The 23,454-nt window shown below is 38.4% G+C and overlaps 2 protein-coding genes across 27 annotated transcripts in view; one reads left to right on the forward strand and one right to left on the reverse strand.

Moving 5' to 3' along the window:
• Window positions 1-5,503, forward strand: part of LOC130437719 (protein diaphanous homolog 1) — a 67,036-nt gene extending 61,533 nt beyond the window's left edge. For both annotated transcript variants that reach the window (XM_056769221.1, XM_056769222.1), the window contains one exon: window positions 3,736-5,503. In XM_056769221.1, the coding sequence (XP_056625199.1) occupies window positions 3,736-3,923 (188 nt within the window). In that variant the 3' untranslated portion in view covers window positions 3,924-5,503. The remainder of the gene's footprint in view (window positions 1-3,735) is intronic.
• Window positions 5,504-11,092: 5,589 nt separating this feature from the next.
• LOC130437735 (protocadherin gamma-A11-like) overlaps window positions 11,093-23,454 on the reverse strand; it is a 143,876-nt gene continuing 131,514 nt past the window's right edge. For all 25 annotated transcript variants that reach the window (XM_056769282.1, XM_056769281.1, XM_056769283.1 and 22 more), the window contains exons 2-4: window positions 17,414-17,472; window positions 14,008-14,105; window positions 11,093-13,151 (exon numbers count right to left, since the gene is read on the reverse strand). In XM_056769282.1, the coding sequence (XP_056625260.1) occupies window positions 12,889-13,151; window positions 14,008-14,105; window positions 17,414-17,472 (420 nt within the window). In that variant the 3' untranslated portion in view covers window positions 11,093-12,888. The remainder of the gene's footprint in view (window positions 13,152-14,007; window positions 14,106-17,413; window positions 17,473-23,454) is intronic.

A 23,454-nucleotide genomic window follows, 5' to 3' on the forward strand; every position in this document is an offset into this window, starting at 1 on the left:
ACATTCTGTGTATGTGTGTGAACCTTCGAACTGTTGAATAGATCCAGATGTGCGTCTATGTGGCAAGAATGCCTACACACATGCTCCCTCACTTGTGCCACCACATTCCCGCGCTTTTTATCTTTTTTCATAAACCGTTTTGTCTTTCTCGTTCTTTCATTGAATCTCGCTCCAGTCTCTCGAGGCGGTTTATTTTACTTGGAATAACTTCAAACATTGTGTGTGTGTGTGTGTGTAGTGTGAGTCATCAGTGAATATGTTTTTTTTTTTTTTAGCTCTTATGAAAGAAGAGGAAACTAGACACACACACACATGCATACAGAAATGTTTTATAGTGTAACTCTTATCCGGTGTTTGCTTGTCTTATGAACTTAAATAAAAAAAGGATCATTTATTTAGCTTAGCGATGCTAACATCAAAGTCTTTCGGTCGAGAGGAGGCTGTTTACTTGTCAGATCACTTACATTTCAGATAGAAAGTTTCCTTAAAAAGAAGCTGCCTACGTAGGGGGTGGATAGCAAAACGGCTCAATAGGTTTTGTACCAGAAGCTATACATAGAACACACACATACCAGCACACACCCTCAGTGACCGACCACATGTTCATTCTGCATATGGATGCTTTGATGCACACACGCACGCATATACACACATACATGAAACCATGTAGATGCCTTTAGACAGACCTCAGGCATGCAGTGAGGAGACAGGCAACACCCTATAACCTTTGACCTCTGACCCTGTGGGTGATGAGTCATCAGCCAATCAGAGAGATGCTGAAGGACAGGGGGCAGCTGCCGTTCTCAAATGCGCACAGACCGATTTACAGACAGATATATGAAACAAAACGCTCATAAAGGAGAAGTTCACCCTCAAAATTAAAATTCCGTCATCATTTACACGTCCACTTGTCATTTCTAACCTGTATGACTTCTTTCTTCTGCCGAACACAAAAGATATTTTGAAAAATGTTGGTTACAGCACAGCCCCCCTTTCACTTTATTGTAACCAATGCAAGTGAATTGGGGGCTGTTAGCAACATTCTTCAAAATATCTTCTTCTCTGTTCTCGAAGGTGAACTACTCCTTTACTCCTGTGCGTTTGACATCTACAATGACTTAATACATCAAACTATTTAAGAGTAAAGCACATAATTACGTCAGTTTTTGAGAATAAACGTAGCTGTTCAAAAAGCAGTTGTCTTTAAGTGTGCTTGCCAATTTGCATACTGCTTAGGATGAATAGACCCTTCGCTAGGATGCAGCTCGTGCGTCTTTAGGTTGATCATTAACATATATACACACATCTGCCGAGTCACGACCTCACACACAAAGACACACACACACTTCTGACGCACACTTCAACACAAAGGAGATCAACGCACAGCAGCCAGTCAGTTTTACACAAAAGGGCATAGGCACACCCAGCTGCCAAAAACACACTATATCACTTCATTGGCCACCGAGACGACCAGACTACACACACACATGCCAGATGTCCGCTCAGCACGTCTTCTCAAAAGTCACACACACCCTCTTTTGTCCAGCGCGCAACATTGTGGCAGGACACACCCTCTTACACTCCTACAAAAAGAGCAACACACAGTCCTGCCGTCTGTGAACAAAATCACACACTTAATCACGTTAGATACACACACACACACACACAACTGCAGTTACATGTCCTGTCCCATGGGGGAGCTCACCATCTCTCTCTCTCTTTGTGTGTGTGTCTGTATTTTTAGCTTCATCACATATAATTATGTCTGGTTTTCTCAGTTAGTCACACACGGCAGAGCAACAAGCTCTGTTTTCCAGTTTTGGATATCACAGACTGTATAAACGCCACATTTAGCGCAAAAAAATGAACTATGTAACAAACTTGATTCGAACACAATTAGCGGATGAAAATATTAAAAGTGATCAAATAAAATTTTGGAGATTTTAAGGAGTTAGTTGTTTATCTTCTGCGTGCTAATGAAACCTGGCAGCTGCTCTATTAACATGTCACCATGGAAACAGATCATGTGACTTCCCATCCTCAGTCTACTGAGACGCTTTCATGATTCTGATCAAAGGTCAAACAAGCCCGTGTGTGTGGTTAGATTTGTTTAAGCAACAAACACAATTTGTTTAATGTTTATAAAAATACAGATTTCATCTCAATTCCATGTAAACCACCTTAGAAAATTAGCTTAATTGGAAACGCATTGCGATAACAAAACAAAGGTTTTAGGTTCGATACCCGGAAAACATAATACTGAAATTAATAATGTAATCATACATGTAAAGATTTCAACGTGTTTTCTCACATTTGCCGGTTGCTTTTAGGTACTTTTCAAACGGAAAACAACAATAAAATGTTTTGTGTTACATAGACTCCTAAAAAGTTATTATAAGGCTCTGGATACACTGAAGTAACTGCAGGACACACGGAGGTTTGGGCTGAAACATCAGTTATCACGGTTGATTTTTATATCAGAAAGAACACACACACACACCTTTAACGACTTTTTCTTCCCAACAGACTCAGTGTTGTCTCTGTCTCAGCTCACACTGGACACCTGCTTGGTAACGTTTGACTTTGTGTGTGTTTAGTGCCCTGCATGGATCATTTCAGATATTTATTTAGAGATGGTTATCAGTGCCTCTGGGAATGATCTGTGTGTGTGTGTTCATCATGATTTCCCTGCATGGTTTTGTTTTTCTAAGCTGAAGTATGAGAATCAAAGATTATTCTCATCTGAATGTCTCGTTTCTATCGGTTTGCTTCATAGACATTATTGGTGTGTTTATTTCCAGTTGACCTTAATAAACCAACATGGAACTACCACATGTTCGCGATCTAACCACAATCCCTCAACTCTCAGTGTCTAAAGCAGTCTGGAGAGATGCTGTAGATGGCAGTTTATGTTTCACATCTGTCTTCTGTGTCCGAGTCGAAGTCTGCAATATGTTCTATATTGAACTAATATTTTGGGTGATATCGTCTGGATGGTCACCACAGACAATAACTGATGCACATGCGGTAATAAACTTAAGATTAAAACGCAAAAGGCAAACAAACGTTAAAATGTTTTAACTTTTAACCCAATAAGTCATACAAATATTTGAATGCTTCCTCATTTGTAAGTCACTTCAGATAAAATCATTTTCTAAATAAAAAACCTCGGAATGTTCCCGATTCATTTTTGTTAAGGCTGTCAAACGATTAATCGTGATTAATCGCATCCAGAATAAAAGTTTGTGTAGGTCTGTGTACTATGCATATTAATTTTGTATTTAGGAAATATTTTGATGTTTTTATTTATATTTAACCAATAGTTGAATTTGTATATAAACGCTTATTAATTTTACCTAAATATATGCATATGTGTGTGTTTATGAATACAAAATGAAGATGCGCAGAACGCCGACATATATTATCTAAACACAAACTTTCATTCTGGATGCGATTAATCGCGATTAATCGTTTGACAGCGCTACCTTTTTATTAAGAGTCTTTGGTTTTCTTCAGACGTAGCATGTTGACAAAGTTGAAAATAACCCAGAATGTTCCTATGCGAAGGCTTATTTGCACACCTGATGTTCTCTCTGATGCTGTGATTTAACCCTAGACATCTAACCTCTGCAGACTGTGATGTCACGCCTGTATACAGCATGCTGTTTGACATGCTAACTTGATTTTTTAAGAGGGTGGTAATGTTTGACACATGTTTTTTCCGTTCTTTTCCAGCCAATAATCGGAGAGGAGCCGGTCAAGCCGTGACAAACATTCTAGCCAAAGAGCTGCTGCAGGAGGACGCCCCGGCCTCCAGCACCAAAAAATCCCGATTGGACGTTGTGGACAGTAAGAAGAAGACAGCTGAAGATATGAGTTCACTGGAGGATCTGTTAGAAGACATGCCGTCACGGTCAAATTAGGAACTTTCTCTATTAATTCAGCAGATTCCGATTGTGCTCTGGGACCAAATGTATGAGGGCGGGGCTCTCGCTAAACCACACCCTTAAAAGAGCTTATACAGCCTCCTATTGGCCGTCACATTGCCCTGATAAATACGTCATCCTTTTCTCCACCGTGGTTTTTCTTTCTTTTCCCCATCATTCGTTCATCTCAGATGCTCACATTTTGTGAATATCTATCCCAGAATGCTTTGTTGTCTCAGAACAGAGATTCATCTCAATATGTTCAGTCTGCTTTGTTCGGTTTTGATTGTTTGTTTTTGTTTTGTTAAAAAAAAAAAAAGCCGCTGGATGTTTGAATTTAATGTGATGTTTTACACCAAACACAAAGTGCCATTAATGTCCGGCCCATAAATACGATTCAGGGTGTCGTTCGGTCGGTGTGTACTGGAACTGTTCTCACTGAGGTTCTGTAGCCCATCACAGGTTAAGACAAGTACTTTTAAATGTTCACGAGATTTCACTTTCTACTTCTTTTTTTCTCGTTTTAAGCGAATAAGATTGAAACATTTTGACAAATCTTGGTGAGCTCTCAATGGCTTCAGTCCAAATGGTTTTACAAATAATTTTTTCACACGCTCTCTTGTATAATTGCAAGTTTCTTGAATGACGGCAGTTGCCGTGCGCTCGTTGTGTCTTGACAGAGATGTCATTGAAACACCTGTGATGTGTTTGTGAAATACCGTCAAACTGCTGATACTGTACACACACACACTTAACAGATGTACATCATTCTCTTGACACGTTCGCATCTGTTGGCAAATGTTAAGTCGAATTTCTTGTCCGAGCTGAAAGCTACAAACATTTTGACTTGATGCTCGTAGATTTGTTGAATGTTGCAGTCGGGTAATATAATTTTCCTCTTGTTTTAGGGCTGTTACTGAAGTGTCAGTGATAAATAGTTATTTTAGGTCTCTAGTTCACTGTGAGAGTAAACATTGATATTCACAGGGAAATATGATGTCGGACTTTCTTTGCGGATTGATTTACCTGAATGTGGGTGTTGGCTGAATGTCTGAGGGTGGAGATCACCGTCTAACGCCATAACCCGACTGCATCAGTCCAGACATCCTGAGAAGTTGTTTTCTGGATTTTGCTGTATTTAAATAAACAGTCATTAATATAACGAGACAATACTGGAGCAAGCACATCTGAAATCGCCTTGTTCTGGAAATAACGAAGCCAAAGTTTTTGTTTTCTGAATTTCCGTGGACTGCGTTTTGAAGACCTGCACGGCACCAGATTCTCCACAAAACTTTGATTCGTCATTTGGTTGGATGGTTGCGCGACCAACATGTTCACCTTCCTGTGAGAAGCTGATAAATATCACAGAATAAACAAAGACACTTTGTGTTTTCATCGTTTAGTATTTTTTAAGGAAACTTTTTTCTATGTTAATTTTTATTGTTGATTATTTTACTGTAACAATATAGAGATTGTATCTGTGAGAATTGTTTGGTCAGATTGTGTATACGAGTGACCGTAGAGATGTTTATTGTGATGATCTCTGAACCCACACCATTAAAAGATCTTTAATACTCTTTCCTCGTTTTGTTTCTGTGTGTGTTTCATGTGACTGATGTAAAACAAAACTGATGAACTGATGTGCTTCGGCAGAATGCAGAAATAGCATCTAATGCAATGAAATCCAGACGCTTTAACTGCATTCACACCGAAGCACTGCTGTAATAGATACTGTTATCTGGGGCGACCAACAAAGAACGGCAATAAACAACAGGTGGCTAGCAAGCAATCTGTAATGCACAATAAATGTCGCACAACAATATTCTGACAGTACTATGGTACACTGATAGTAACAGGTGGTTGTGATATTAGGTTTGATTGGTGTTTGTGTATTGGTGTAAGCGTGTGTTTCCTTGTGTTTCCTTCTGTGTGTATTGGTGTGATCGTGTGTGTATTGGTGTTAGCGTGTGTGTTGGTGTGTGCTTCCTTGTGTGTGTGTGTGTTTGACATTCCTGCGTCTGAATCTGTTAGCTGGTTTTATGTCTCATGAGTCAGGAAAAATGCAGCTATGATTGGGAATTTCCTCTGGCAAATCCAGCTCAGCACACACACGCACACACACTCACAAAGTTCATAAAACTTACACAATCTCTGTTGTTGGCTAGCTCACACATTTATCACACAAACAATGTCTGGTCAAAGCCCAATTATCTGTTAGTTAGTTATGGGTGATGTTTAGCTGCTGTATGTTATGAGCGCACTCTCTCTCTCTCTCTATTTCTGAGACACGTTGAGTGAAACGAGGAATACAGAGCAGGAATGTTTGTTTTGGATGTACTCTCTTCCCTCTTGCCACAGTGATTTTCTTCTAAGAATAAGACTCATTTGACATCAGACTCATTCTCAGATCTTATGTGCCATGTGTGTTTTGTTCAGAATATATCTTATGATGTGACTTACTATGATGTGAGCGTCACATTACTCATATTTGCTTAATACCTAGAATTATAACATTGTATAACATACCTAGACTCTTGGCCTGTAGTTGGTCATGATGACATAATGTCTGTTGCATTGATGCTCTTGAGCCGCTGGCCAATCAGAAAGCAGGAGGGGAATTCTCAAGCAGCTGATTAGCTGGCTCAGAGTCATCATGGTCTCCAGGTAGCCGGGTGGATGTGAGAGAATATGTGCCTGTTTCTGAAGGGTGGAGTCAGAGTGAGAAAGAAAGAGAGAGAGAGAGAGAGAGAGAGAGAGAGAGAGAGGGGGTGAATTCCGTCTTTATTTTGAGCTTTTCTTGTCCTGCTTTGGCAGCATCACTGCGGAACCCTAAACAACACAAACATTCACATCATTCTCAGAGGTTCTTGTACCTCTTTGCAGTTGGCATCATTTATTTGTGCTTTATTTATATATGTCTCTCACCCAATCTCTCTATTTCATGGGATTTAATGACAAATTTCAGAGATGGATGGAAAAGTTGAGAATGACTGAAAAGTTAAGAAAGACTGATGGAAGACAAAAAGAATGGGCTGAAACAAGAATCTTAGAAGAAAACCACAGTTTGATTTAAAATGCATGAAGTGATAATAAAGAAAGAAAAAAACTATTGAGTGTTTTGAGATCTTGGCTGAAGTGATTTTCCTCTACTCGTATAGAAGAGTTCACAGTCTGTATTGTGTTTGTTTCAGTTTTTTCGTCATCTCTTTAGGCAGATGTTATGAATCTTTCTGTGTTTTGCTTTCACACACACAGATGATGGTGTTATTATTCAGCTTCACACACAGAACGTCATGTCCTCTTCAGCTCAGATAATATAATTTAGATGAAGTGTGTGTGTTTCTCTCTCGTAATGTCCCTCAGGCTCAGTCTGCTGATCTGAGAACTGTGAATCGAGGGTTATAGATGTGTGTCTGTGTCTCTTAATGACCGTGATGCTGTGGAGATTGTCTGACTGCATCTTATCTGAGCAGAGGTCAAAGCGCCTGAAGTACTCGTGTCATGTGAGTCACTTTAACCGTTTCAATCACTCATAAAGAGACATTGTTCTCTCTCTCCTGAAAGTGTCTGAATGATCTTTGTTGACCTTCAGAAATGATCTCACGTGGTGTGCCGCTCAATTTAAGTTGATTTCTGGTCATTTATCGTTTCCAAGCTGAATTCAAACAGGTTTAGAAAATGCCCATGGTTTTCTTTGGTCATTTCTCCATTGACTATTTCACTCTGTGTTTAACCAAACAAAGAAATGTATACAGGTTTGGAGCAACTAGAGAATTTTTCGTGAACTATCCCTTTAATAAAGAAAAGTGTATTGTGTAGAAGTAGTACTAGCAATTTTATATCATTAAGTCTTAAGCAATATGTCAGTAAATATGTAAGTACATTTAAAATATACTTGTATATTGTATTTGAAATGTATTGCTTCTTTACTAGGGTCATTTCGAGGTTTAGATATGATTGATATATTTAATAATTTGATGCAATCTTCAATTATTAAAATGTCTGAAATGTTTCAGTGTTTGAAAACATTGAAAGTATAAAGCTGGTGGTGGTGAATTTCTTTTCTGGAACTCTACATCATCTGGCTTTAACTCCATGAAATGAAGCGAAGCAACATGTGAATATTTAATCTCTCTCCCTCTCCATCTCTCTCTTTCTCTCTCTTTCTCTCTCTCTCTCTCTCTCTCTCTCACACACACACACACACACACACACAGATGGTGAATTGTTGGCTGGTAAAGTAGGCCAGTACTGTTGTAGTGTCCCATCATGGTGATGAAGGAATTTACTCCACAGGGAAATCGCTTACTTCCTGCGGACAGTAAAGGACACTTTTGTTTCTCAATGACTGGATTGTGTTGTGCCAGAGTTCATCTCAACAGAACATTAACACACAGCTGTTTCAACTATTTAGTGAGCACATCTACAAGAAGTTTACTTTAATAATGTCCTGGCATGTTATAGAAACGATGAAAGACAAAATATGATTTGGTTTTCTTGATAAGTAGGAGTTAGAATGAGTCTCTTTATTAGTTGTAAGCATAATCATCAAAAGAGATCGATGCAGCATTTAAGAGATCTTAAGTCTTATACTTTTTAAAGGTTATTTTATGTTTCCATTTAGTTTGTTAAAAAGCTCAATCACACAAGTTTTAAAGGCAATAATATGTGTTTGGGTGACATGATTGGTCACAGTGATTATCATATTCTCTGTGATTGGTCGTTTGTTGCATTCCTCACAATTTCAGAGCAACACATTTGGGAGAGTGAGAGCAACATCCCAGAATATCTGAAGCAGCTGCTCGTATTGCCTTGGCAACACCTGTCACCATGGTGCTGAAGTGTGGATTAGAGTTGTGTGGTCTGAATGTCTAGTGGATGAAACTTTCACACAATCACACTTCTATTCTCTCTCACTTTCTCTAAATCTCAGATGTGTTCTCTGATCGTTCTATTGTGTGATGGTTCTTAAATCAAATGATCTGTTTCATCTGTTTATTCATTCTCTGTCATTTTTGTCATCCTATAACTTCTCCTCCAGATGTTCGGTTCTTTTCCGGTATCGTCTCCTCAAGGGAAGCAAAAGCTTTATTGCTGCTTTAGAAATTAAGGTTTCCCAGATCATTCTTAGACACTAAAATTCATTCTCACGGCTGTTGAATATTAGCATGTAGAAGTTTATTCTTGCCAAGACCCGCCCACTTCGACAGGAAATAATGTCTCACAGAAAAAATAACACATGACAGTTTTAATGTTAATATCACAAAAAACAAATAGAATAAAAATCTACCGTATCAGTAGAATTTCTGTTAGTCTAACATTACTATTGATTATTGCATCGACCAAAAAGATAGTTATGTGTTGAGACACAGTGAACAAAATATCACACCTATAATTACACTGTGTGGAGATGGTTCTAACAAAAATAAAACTAGTAAAAAAATTAGAAACCAATTAACCAATGCAAAACAATTAGAAACCATATACAAATATACACATACATATCAATCTTGTTTGTACATTAGTTATGCATTAGCAAACAATAAACAATATATATGTTAACATAATTTTTCATCTTTGTTAATGTTGGTTAATGCCTATACAGTTGATTATCGTTCGTTCATGTTAAGCATTATCAGACATTAACAGATACATTATTTGAGTAAAAACTGTGTTGGTAAATAAACACTAACTAAGGTAAATAATGCGGAAGTATTGAACGTTGTGAATGTAACCGATTGTAGTTAAAAATACAAATAACTTATTGTAAAGTTATAAACTTTTCAACATTACTTGATCATTTCAATTTAACTTGAAGATTAGTTTTAGGTTGCGATCTGATCATTTTAAAATGTTTTCTTTGCGTGTCTTTTTTTGTCCTCTTTAGATTCTAAACACTTCCATTTGACTCTTGGAGAAGGACTGGGTTTCCATGGTAATATCAGATGAAGTGGAAAAGGTTTTTGTAAACCAGTGTGTGTTGGGTGAACAGATGGGCTTCCCTGCGTTTTCTTTTGTGAATTTCTCCCAGGGGTTTTATGACAGACTGCAGCACACTTTTCCTTTCTGTGGGGTTCATTGTATCTGTTTACATCTGTTACAATCATCTCACATTTAACTCTCTCTGTGACTGTAGTGGAACGCTTTGACCTCTGACACTTTCTACCTCCTACATGGAGCTCTCACCCTGAGCACCTGTTAGAAACCATCACATGGTTTGGAAACATTATGCAAAAACGCTGAAATAGTTTTGGCAAGACTTTTTAGACTTTGAATCTTTGTGGTCATGAAAGAAAATATTGTTTCTGCTTGTTGCCTTAAGAGCTGAGTGTGCAAATAGCTGACTGTCTGAGCGATACTGTATCCTGCTGCTGTTTTTTTTTTAATGCAGCTCATTGTGGTCATTCTTTGATGTATTTTTTCAAGAATTTCAACACTGAGGGCTAAAGTCTTTTTTTCAGAGTAGTATCCAGCTATTTATAAATAGGAATATATTTGTGCAAAGATGTAAGAAAAATTCTTATGTTTAATGTATCAAACCTGAAAATTCAACCATTTTGCAAGTTTGTATTAACTTTAAAATGCTTTGACGACAATTTACAATAGGGTTGTAGTTGCTAACTTTGTTAATTCATCTCAGCTATTGCATTAACTACTAAAACGTCTACATCATGTCATTCATCATAATTCATATGATTATTTCTGCATTTACTCATATATTTAATTTTAACTGTTAATATTGCTTAATGCACAATGAATGATCATGAACAATTGTATCGGCATTAACTAAAATGATCAAGAAGCAATGGTTTTTAAGCAATTATCAATCTTTGTTAGTTCAAATGCATTTCCTAATCTTAACAAATACAACGATATTTTAATAACCAAAGTTGTTTTTGCCATTAAACATTATTTTGAGTCACCATTTATGTTTGTCACTGGGTTTTACAAATATCGAACCAATAAAAAGTGCTTGCCAAATTAAATAACTAAAGTAATCTTTTAAAAAGCACAGTGTTTTCTACATTTCTTGAAAAACCTTTTTGAAGATTTTCGAAGGATATATGTGCTTCATTTAATTTCAGAGAGATTGCATTGAGCTATTGTGTATAAGCATAAACACCTATATTTGTAAAAACGAGAATAAATACAATTTAGACAAAGTGTTAACGATTTGATAACTTTTTATTTGAAATGTCAGTGTTTAAGAGAGAAAAAATAAAACAGCAATATAAATATTAGCATATAAAATGAGAGTAGCACACAAGGGAATCGAAGCGTCTTAAAGATGTTACAGCAGGTTTATAGCATCAGCAGACATACACACACATATAATAGAACTATACAGATTCTTCATATAGACATTGAGAAGCATTCGCACGTGTCAGCACAGCAGAAACCAGGAAATGAACAGCGAGGGAGTTCAGACGGTTCGGCCTCCATTCGCTGTACTTTTATGAATAGTCAGACAGGAAAAGAAAGGTGAACACAAAAATATATGCATAACATCACAACTTCTAATCTAAGAGTGCGTCACTATTTATTTCCATAAGTAAAAGTTAAACTCTTTATTTACAGGTGCGTTAGTTGCCCTTCATAGTACTGAAGAACTACACTGGTAACACATACTCGGTGTCTCAAACGTTTTCTTCTTTTTAGCTGAGACGTTCCAGTAGTAAGCGGCTCGTCTTAAGTAAGCTGCTAATCTTCAACGCATTCATCCATGTTATTAAGGGCGGTTGTCTATTTACAAAGAAGCATCATGCTGAGGGTATGAGTTTGCATTTGGACGAAATATATTTCGGTTGAGACCGCTATATGAGAATGGACTGCTGTACATTCTGAGAGTGTAAGATTGTCCTCCTCCTATAAAACACATCTTAACCTTCTCCAAAAATAATGACCCGTTTCGCTCTCTATGCAGACAGCTCGACAGGTCCTGGACTCAGCTCAGTGGATTTGAGCTGTTTGTACTGGGAGGCTTCACTATGGATAGATTGTTTCAAAAAAGAATTCAAAACTAGCTATTATTACAAACTACGACCAGCACTGATAAAGAGTGAGTTTGAACACTTTAGGATAACCAGAAAATACTGAATACTAGAGAAGATACAGCCGATGGTGTGCTGACACACACACACCTCTATGGATTTAGAGATTATGGATTCGCCCGTTACGGCACGGACGACAGTCACAAATGCTCCCAAAAAATTCAGGTAATAAAAAAAAATCTCTGGCTCAGTGAAACACAGGGGGATTCTTAAAAAAGTCATGAAGTGACCAACACCACGAGAAGGTCTATAGATGTCAGGTTACTGTGCATGCGATAATGATCACCTGACTACATTGATGGCGACACTTCTCATCACGGATCATTTTGATTTGGAATAGTGGTATTTTAGGTAACAACCATCATAAAACAAGGCAAAAAAGAAAAAAAAGATACATTGCAACAGTATCTGAGCTCATGAGCAAACGCAGCAATGGACATTGTGTCTTTGTATAAACAACAACATTATTGTTATAATAACTCATTTCCTTTTTTCCGTAACGTCTGCATTGGAAACATGTACATGATCGTGGTAAAGTACTGCGGTAAATACATTATTGGCTATATACGTGGGAATATAGTGTCACTTGAAAGTTGCGTAAACTTGGCAAAAAAGTGAGCGTAAAAAAAATGGTTTCTCTCTCAATGACCTGAACATTCAGTGAGATCCATAAAGCTAAAATGAAGGAAACTGAATGCGCGAAAGTGATTTTACAGTACGCAACAAGGTAAAAAACGCAGGAGTGAAACAGCTGCACGGATCGCTACAGAAAACTGCATCTGTGAGTTCGGTTCACTTTGACATAATGTGTTTTAACCCTTATAGTTCGAATAATCTTAATTTGACTAGTTACTGAAGATTTCCTCTCCCTAATTCTTTCCCTCCATCGCGCCCTCCTTCACATCTCCTCTCTACTTCTTGTCTTTCTTGGTTGATTTCTTCTTGCTGGCTGGGGTCTGGGCGGCCTTGGGCGGTTCGGGTTGTGCGGCGGAAGCCTGCGGAGGGGGCAGGGCCTGCTGGGGCTGTTGAGGGTTGGGGGTGAGCGTAGCCGTGCTGCCGGGGATGTAGACGTTCTGGCGGTAATCAGGGACGTGCTGCAGGGTGAACTGAGGGCTGTAGCGGGTGCTCAGACCCATGGTGCCCGGGGTCAAAGTGTTGGTCGCCTCGCTGACCTCTAAGTGGAAATAAAAGCTTTCAGATTAGATAATACACCAAAGACAAATGATCACAGATGATGACACAAATGATTTTTTTTATAAAAATACATGAAAAACACATTGAAAACAGAGCTAGTCTTAAAATTGATGTATTAAAGTCCTCTGTCTCTTTTACAAATAAATGCTAAAAGATGAATGTATTTGCATATGATTCACTCCTTGTGTGGAGTGTCACTGTGTGATGTCTGCAACAATGAGCTTTTGTGATACTATAAATACTCCCTTTGCAAATGTCCTTCAAAGATACAAATTCAATGTTTACATTTATTGTAGGAGCAGGAAGGGTGTGTGTTAGACATTATAAATACCTTTATATAAAAATAATAGAGGATTTTGTTGCCACTTTTAAAATAGTGAAGCAGATGTGTGTCTGTGTGTGTGTGTGTGTGTGTGTGTGTGTGTGAGTCACTCGCTTTTATTTCTGCTCGGTCACAGAAGCAGTGAAAATAAAAGGATATATGAGGAGAGAGAGAGAGAGAGAGAGAGAGAGAGATCACAGCTGTGTGCTCTAATGTGGTTTGTAAAGCTATAGGCCAGTAAATATTCAGTGTGTGTTTTTGCATGTACATGATCATTTATTTTTCACACAAATCAAGGGCGCAGCCGTGAGAAATGATCAGACAAGGGATTCAGTTATCATTTAGACAAAATAATCTACGCCTGTTTTCCACAATGCTATAAAACGTTTAAAACAATCTGGATCTGCATGTGTGAGCATATTATTGTGTATGAGTGAAAGAGAGAGAGACAGAAAGAGAGAGAGAGAGAAAAAGAGAGAGAGAGAGATAGAGATAGAGAGAGTGCAATAATTACCATTAGCTGCGGCCATCAATGCCTGGAGTTGCTCAGCCTCAGTGGGGGGGTTGGGCCAGGGTCCTGTTCCCATAGCAACCTCAGGAGTGGCAGCAGCCCTGCAGAGGACAAGAGGAAGCGGAGTCAGCAAAACAGAGAGCGTTCTGTACCGCTGCTATCTGTGTGTGTGTGTTCTCTACGACTGCTATCAGGAACAGCTGCAGTGTGTGTTGTTGCCTAGTTTTTAGACACACACAATCTCTCTCTCTCTCTCTGTCTCTCTCTCTCTCTCTCTAGTCCTCCATGTTACTTTTTTACTACACAATGTTGGAAGTCTGATGGAAACAACAAAAACAACCAGAAAACGAGAGCTGCTCAAACACACACACATCCACTAAACATTTCCATATGTGGCAAATTATTCTTCAAAGGCTTCTTCTAAACTGCACGATTTTCATCCACGGTGAACAAAATCCACCTCATTACACACACGGCAAACAAACAAAGACACGTCTTTTGGTTGTCAACTAAACACTTAATGCAAAATTTAACTACACGTCATTTCCCACTAACACATGAAGATTAAAGTTACCAAAACACAGCATGATGTCAATTAGTCTTTTCCCTTATTAGTAACGACTAGAAGAAGAACAAAGAACAGCGTCCGGATGTTCTCTGATCTCAGTGTGAGAGGAACAATAAAGATTCTCATCCTGTTCACAATAAAATCAGGACAGAAATCAAAGATCAGAGGTCAAAAACCAAATATCTTCTTTCAAGCTCCAAGTCAGACATACTGTAATATTTGGGTGATATATTAAATGTCACTTATTTGGATGAAACCATGTTAATTGATTTACATTCAACTTCAGTTCAGCACTACATAAAGAGACTGAACATGTGTTTCATTAAAAATAAATAATAAACACGAGACCAGAAAAATCTGGTCATAACAGAGAAGATGTGTATGAATCACTGCACAAATCTTCAGCACAGAAAAAACTGAGATTGCACTAAAATACATTTCTGTGTCTGAAGGGGTTAAACAGAAAGTCAGGGTCTCGAGGGGTCTCGCTTCCTGTCTTATATGAGCCCAGCAGCCGTAAAACACTCTAACGCTACTGACACCAGCACCCAATTAACCACAACATCTGCAGACAAGACCTGACCGCAGGACCGAGGCCGAGAGATGGAAAAACATAAAGATGGAAAACAGGTCACAGGAAAGTGTGAAAAAGACTAAACTAACCAAACAAAAAGTGGAACGGTAGTCAAAACACAAGAACACGATTGCAAAAGCGTATGAAGGAGAAATAAAAGAAACAATAGAAAAGGATGGGAAGAGAGATCTGAGGGGGAAAGAGTGTGTGTTTGCCAAACATTTCCTTGTAGGGCCGAGACGACGGAAAAACAGAGTGATGCAATTTTTTCAGAAAGAACAGACCTTAATGAGAACCAGAACTGGTCTCGGATTCATTTATTCATGCGATTCTGGTACTTGGTGGGTCATTAGCTTTGTTTCAAAACTTGAGCTTGCCACCTAGAAATTTTACACTTATATACACTTAACAAAGCTGGATTGTTTCAACTTAAAATTCTGTGTCGTGTCAACTGCTTGTTGGGTAAAAAAAAAATATTTTCCAGGTTTATTAAATCAACACCTAAACTAGGGAACAAACGACAAGTATTTTAAGACTGAATTGGAATTTAATCGAAGCCATTTTGAACAAGCTCAGATCTTCATCTTCAAGACTGTCAATGGTGCTTCAGACACAGAACAATCCGGCTTTATCCGTTTCCTGGCTCAACGCTTCATGAGAACAAATGACAGTTCTTGCTCACCAGCGTGAAGATAAGACGCCTCGTTCTCCATAATCAACTTCTCATCTCACTAAGAGGAAAAAAAACTCACTTCCTGTGGTCGACGTTATCACATCCTGCGGTTAGATTACCCCTTCCAGTGGGCCAGACTGTATGTTATATGCTCACACTTCACGTCAAAACCAAAGAGTTATGATCCAAGGCTATTTATACAAAAATAAACCAACAGCTGTGTATGAGCTGAGTAAATGACATCATCGTTTGTTGTGCAATTCTCCTCAGAAAACAGAAAGCGTGGGATGTGCTTTCCACAAGGTCACAACTACATGCTAATTTAGCACAACGCTACACCAACACAACCCTATTTTAGGAGCAGGACGGCCCATGAGTGCGCCGCAGAAAAACACCCACTTAACAATATATTACATCGGGGATCACAGACTCGGATGAGGAACCTGATCTAGAGGAAAACAAACCGGGATGATTTCTAACTACCCTTCAGTACCTTAGCCTAGTCACCGGCGACCATTTTACGCGAGTCGACTGGAACTTGCAGAAACTGGAAGAAAGGTTTACATTACACCTTTTTGGATGAATCTTAACGAAAAGTTGATTTTGGTCTATCGTTGATTGATCACCAAAACTTTGCCGTCATCAAAATAGGACATCTATATACAGTATGTAGTGAAAGACACATTTTAATGTAGCATTTTGGAAGCAAATTTTCTCAGGGTTTTAGTTGAAAAGTGCAAGAACTCTAAGATATTTATGCCTGCTGTTATACTATATGCAGCCCTTCCAACATAAACTAAACAAAAAGATAAAATTTCTTCCAAATGGCTTCTTTCAAACAGAGTCGTGTCAGTGTGGAATGTGTTGTGTAACGCGTGTTATGGAAACCAATTCGCTTGTGCTGGCTGGCACACGGAGAGAGACAGAGCGCTATTGGCTGACCATGAGTCTGGACCAATGGCCGTAAGTTACAATCACACTGAAACCTCCCCAATTTTTGTTTCAATGGGTTTCAAGACAACACAATAACAGAAGAGACGGCAACGTGGTAATAAACTTCAGTCTTTCCCTCCTCAACTCGTTTACTCTCGCTCTCTTTCTTTGGCACATTCAGGCCGGCTGGAGGGGTAAGGGCTTGAACAATGGCGGCCATTTTGTTTAGAGGAGAAGAAATTAAGATTCAACACACAGCTCCTTATGGACAACTCTCTTTCTCTGTCTTTGTCTGTGTGTGGAATAGCACGACGTTATTTGGCTCGCATCATTCGTGCCGTCAGTGTGCATACAAACACAATCATCCCACAATTCAACATGTTTAGCATCATCTGTCGTTTGAAGTGTAACCAAAATAACAGACGAGATGTCTCGAAACATCTACATTTTAACTCGCTATCTAGATCCAACATGTGATCATAAATGTGAAATGAAACAGGGCAAACGTGCAAATCTGATATGCGTGTCTCAGTGAGTTTTAATCGTTCGCTCCATGCAAATGTTTTGCTTGGAAATGAGGCAGGATGGGCAGACATTTAAATACGTCTGTATTTACATAATGCAAATTTTGTCAATGTGTGTGCGTGAGTGTGTCACTCACCCGCTGGGTCCTGGTCTCTGGTTCTGAGTAAAACGCCAGTCAGCGCTGGGTGGCTTTTGCTGTAAAGAAACAAAGGAAAAGTTTGAGGTCATGTACAGAAAAAGGAAAAAAGCGTCTACTTGTGGGACCTCGATGTGGCCATGGAGACCCTCAATGTGACCTTGAGCCTGCAACAGCAGCCAATGACGATGGACTCTTGCTTTATTAAATAGTGTAAACAGAAACCTGATGCTGATAATGTCTAAATGCACATGTGCTCAAATAAATTCATTTTACTTTAATTTAGGCGAAAGGCTGCTTACTCACGATTACACACACACAGACACACACAGTGAACAAGAACAAAAACGCTGTGAAACACAGTGACTAAGAAGAGGTTTCAGTCCATGCACACACACATTCTGTCCTGGATTTTTCCAGTCGGTGAGATACAAGCTCTGTGACTAATTGGGCCAAAGACAGAAATGTCATTGTGATTATCCTGAGGACACACACACACACTGGCAACAGTCTTTGATCGCTTGTTACTCTTTTAAAAACATTCTGCAGTTGTGAGTCTGGGGTTTCTGGATGCAAATATTTCCTGTGTATGTGTATGTGCATTGCTGACATCGTTTGTGTTTCTTGTGTAGTTTAGTGTAAGGAAACGTTGTGTGTCTTGGTCATACATTAGACAGGCAGCTTCCCCTATATTCTCTCTCTTGTGTACAAAACACACATTCAATTTATCCAGGTGATTCATCTACAAGGACATAAAGACTTTTATGTGTGTGTGTTAATGTTACATTCACCTAAAGTCTGAAAAACCGCTCATACTGAACATCTCTAGTAATGAGGTGTGCACTCAAAAAAAAGGTGCTATATAGTACTAAAGTGGTTCTTTCATAGGGGAACCACCAGGTTGTGGTCTAGCTTATGCTAAAACTAGTAGCTTTGTATTAGCACCTATTATGTTATTGCTCCAGTATGACATATTGCTTATTGCTGAACTTTCTGTAAGCCGCTTTGGTTAAAAGCGACTGCTAAATGACTAAATGGAAATGTAAACCACTTAAAGTGCAATATAGAACCATATATTGGCGCTTCAGTGGTCCCTCAGAGGTTCTTTAGCGGTTCTTTGGGGTGACTGAGGTGTTAGGCTATATAGAACCGATGAAGAACCATATATAACCACTTCCGTATTAAGAACCTGTTGAGCCTCTGTATGGTTCTATATAAAGGGGTTCTATATAGCACCTCAGGCACCAAGATATAGTTCTATATAGCACTTAAAGTGGTTCCCCTATGATAACACGCAAAGAACCCCTTTAGTGCTGTAGCACCATTTCTTTAGAGTGTGGGTGAATTCTTACACTCTAAAAAAATGTTGGGTTATTTTACCCTATCGTTGGGTCAAATATGGACAAACTCAGTATTAACCTAGAATTTTGGTTATATTTAAACCAGGGTTTGGGATAAAACAGACCATCATAGGTACATTTAGAAACCCACCAGTTGGGTTTGTGCATTTTTGACCCAATGGTGGGTTGAAATAACCCAACATTTTGTAGAGCGTACTGTGCGAATACAGACTGTGGCTCTTCATGATCAATACAGCATACTGTATACTAAATAAGAAATAATATAAAACAATGAATCTTCCAAACTACAATGCAGTCACATGTCTTTACTATGTTGGATGTTTAGTCATTAAACGGCAGCACTCAAGCATTCCCTGTTTCTACTTAAACCTTTCCGATTATGGGAACTCAAGCTCATCAGCAAGGTTGTTGCAGGTGGCCATTATCCACAGACAATCCTATTTACATACTTAATATTTCTACAAATAACACACAATAGATGCATCATACTGCCAAACACACACACCTATAGAACCATGTGACATCTGTCAACACACTCCATTGACATTAGTCTATTGAAACAATCAAGTGTCCACACACACACACACACACATGATCTGTACTCACAGTAAAGTTAAATACAAGTCTGTCTGCAGACACAACTGTTTTCCAACTACAAAATGTGCTTGAATGTGACATTTAATGGCCAGAAAAAACACTTAGACATGACACTCTACATTAAACCTGTCAAGTGTCCATGACAACGTATGTTGCTTGGTAACCGTAAACAGTATCGGGATATGAACAGGATGTATAAACTATTATTAAGTTGAGGAAATATTTATTAAAGTGATATTTCACCCGATAATTAAAATTCTATCTTAATTTACTCACCGTCCTGTTATTTAAACCTTTATGACGTTCTTTCTTCCGCAGACCACAAAAGAAGATATTTTGAAGAATGTTGATAGAAGTGAATGGAGGCCAGTTAACAACATTCTTCAAAATATCTTGTTTTGTGTTCTGCAGATGGAGAAAAGTCAGGTAAAGTAAATAATGACAGAATTATTTTTTTGCGTGAACTATCACTTTAAGGTTTTTATGATCAATACATTGAACTGTTGTTTTGTATCACATGGCTGTTTTGACCATTTAAAAAAAGCAATAAGCCATGAGAGGTTGTGTTGACCATGATTTACGCTTCTTACTTGTGGTAAAAATGACTATAACTCACAGAATATTACTTTAATCTGTAGCTTCACATCTGGCACTCATACTTAACCATGAGACGAATACATCTGGGTCAATATATCAACACAACGGTTTTGTGAATGAAACAAAATTTATAAGATACACCCTTCCTCATCCAGCACATGGAAAACATCTGCATATGACACACATCCTCTTCCACTTCCTACCTGACAATACAGAAACCGTCAATACACACGACTTTGTTCTCAACACTCAGTGGGAAACATTACGTGAATGACTTGTGAAGATCTCTTTCTCTTGTGTAAACGATAAACAATTTGTGGGTGAAACATGAGGCTTTCTGTATAAACTGTACACACATTATCACTGCAAATAAATGGCCAGATCCAGCAACTATAGACAGTGAATCTACTGTTGTAAAATCTGTTGTAAATCTATGACCCTAACTAACACAGACACAGAAAGACGGACGGGTCTTCTGACAGTGAGCAACCATCCACTCTGTATAGCATCTCATTTTCTAAAATTAAATCTAGGTAAAGTAGTTCACCTTCAAAATTAAAATTCTTTCATCGTTTTCACGCCTCATTTTAAAGCTGTATGACTTTCTGTATTCTGCAGCACACAAAAGAAGATATTTTGAAAAATGTTGGTAACAGAACAGCACAGCCCCCCCTTCACTTCTATTGTAACCAACGCCAGTGAACGGGGGGCTGTCAATCACATTCTTCAAAATATCTTCTTTTGTGTTCTGCGGAAGAAAGAAAGTCAAAAATGTTTAAATTCACAGGAGGGTGTAAATGATGACAGAATTTTCATTTTAAAGGTGAACTACTCCTTTAATTCTATGAGCTTTCAGTCCAGATGTGGATGACAGATGACATGTTTTATTATAAAAAAAACGATGCAGAAAATGAGCTCATCTGAAAAATTCTGCATGAAGTCACTAAAAAAGTGAACAAGCCCTGTGTTTATAAGCATTCGGCCTCAACAAAATCTCTAGCTTGTGATTTATCTGGTTTGTGAATTTAATGAAAACGATCCTGCTCATGATTTGCAACAAATGAAAGGGAAAAACAGGACACTATGTTAACAAAATCAACATACTACTCAAATGTTTTGAAATATGATTTAGACGTGTTGTTGACCCTTGAAAACAAGAGTACAACAAAAGGTTGTAAAAAGGATTAAAATCGAGTATCTTCTCTGAACAAGGACCACACACACATGCATACACGTGTCATTATAGCAAGCCAGATGGCAGCCCATCGCCCCCAAGAGACAGATAGATTCTCAGGGGACACGAGGTTCACAACATGAAAGAAAGACAGAAAGAAATCTCCATTTCAGACTCAGCCCTCTACAAATACAAACACTTGAGTTACAATCGACCTCAGCAAACTATTCGCCGAACAAACATTTGTGCATAACAAATAACCAGCGCACATGCCACAGAAACACACGGAAATCTCTCTCAAATACAGATTCAGTTCTGAGAAAAATAGTGACGTTATTAACGAAAGACACGGAAGAAAATATAAAACTTTTGTGTCCTCACAAATCATACAAAACTTTCAAAATGACTTTTGTTGTAGTCTGAATCATGCTTAAGTTGCATTTAACTTGAAGTCAAATTCTCCGGATTGTGTTTCATTAAACAATACGTCACATCCCATATTCCTAAACTCCTCCACCTCACATATTGACTAATCAAAGTTACCATGGAGATCTACTGTGGGAAAGCCCGGAGGTGACACACTCACTGTAGGTCACATGACTCAGACGTGTGGAATCAATAGCATGAGTTCATCACGACAGGAAGTCAGGGTCAATGCATGACCTTTGGAATCCTGTTTTTCTGCCACATCTTTCCTTCACGACAAACTTCCTCTCTCTCTCTCTCTCTCTCTCTCATTTCCCGCCTTTTTCTTCCCCCACCCAACACCTCGTGTCTGACCATCGGTCTCTTCCGTCTTCCGGTCCATCTGTTGTTCATCTTCTAAACGCTGTCTCTCTCTCTGACAGGAGGTGCCACGGCACACGCGCAAAAAAACTAATATGACGAACCTTTTGATTTTAAAAAGGGGAGGAAACACTGTTGATCTTTTTTTGTCGATAAGCAGCCAATAAAAGTCTAAATTCATCTGTCACTTGGTCAAGCCACATTATATAAGTGCCAACATGGACAGATTGTGTGACACGCCCTCATCCTCAAAAACAGGGCAGACACTGCCAACGTCACCTTAAATACACTAGATATTGGTTTTACGAGCGGTGAAAATAACATGTAGTTTGCTGAACTGTAAAAAACACTGGCATTGATTTTAGAAACTAAACATTTGTGACCCTGGACAACAAAAACAATACTATGGGTCAATTTGTTTTACATAATCTGAAAGATGAATGAATTTGATTTCTATTGATGTGTGAGTTGTTAGAATAGGAAAATATCTGGGTGATATACAACCGTATAAAGCTCAGGAATCTGAGAGTGCAAAATATTGAGAAAATCGCCTTTGAAGTTGTTAATCAGGAGCACCGTGGCAGGCCGTCCACTCACAAAAATAAGGTTTTTATATATTTAAGGTAGAAAATTTACAAAATATCTTCATGGAAACATGATCTTATAGATATCCTAATGATTTTTGGCATAAAAGTAAAATCGATAATTTTGACCCATACAATGTATTTTTGTCTTTTACTAAAAATGTTCCCGTGCTTTCTAAAGACTGGTTTTGTGATCCAGGGTCACATTACGTCTACCATGTGATAAACACTTTATATTAGTGGCCTTCAATGTTTGTTCACTTTTGTACAAGAAATAATTTTGCTACAGTGTTGTGTCACAATGTTGTGTAATATTACAGTAAAGTTAGGTACCGCACATGTACATATCTCTCTTTTAATCTGACAACCACGACGTCATCTGTAAAAACGATCCAAATCACAAAGCCTGATTTATTCCTGTCTCCATTCAGTCATCTCCAAACTGACCTCAACTACATTCCTTCTCTAGTTTCTTAATATATCTGCTCTTTTTCTCCTCCTCCTCTTCCTTCCATCGGCCTCTTCCTTTCCTTCTTCCTGTTTAGTCACAGACGTACACTACCGGTCTGCTGTGGACTCTGAAGAAGGTGTTCTTGAAACAGCTTCTCTTGAAACAGTTTCCCAACAATATAATGAATTGTTATCTCATAAAAGACCATCTCTAAAAGGGACACGCCACGGAAAAATGAATATTCAGTCACGATTACTCACCTTCTAGTTGCTCTAAATCTGTGTACATTTCCTTGTTCTGTTGAACACAGAGAAAGATATTAGCCACTGACATTTCTGGGACTACCATAGTAGGAAAATTAAAATGGCAGTCAAAGGTGCCCCAGACCTGTTTGCTCTCCTAAATTCTTCAAAATGTCTTATTTTGTGTTCAACAGAACAAAAAAATTATACGATATTTTTCCTACTTTGGAAGTCAATGATGTCCCAGAA

The sequence above is a fragment of the Triplophysa dalaica genome, chromosome 16 (assembly GCF_015846415.1).
Source record: "Triplophysa dalaica isolate WHDGS20190420 chromosome 16, ASM1584641v1, whole genome shotgun sequence".
NCBI lineage: Eukaryota > Metazoa > Chordata > Actinopteri > Cypriniformes > Nemacheilidae > Triplophysa > Triplophysa dalaica.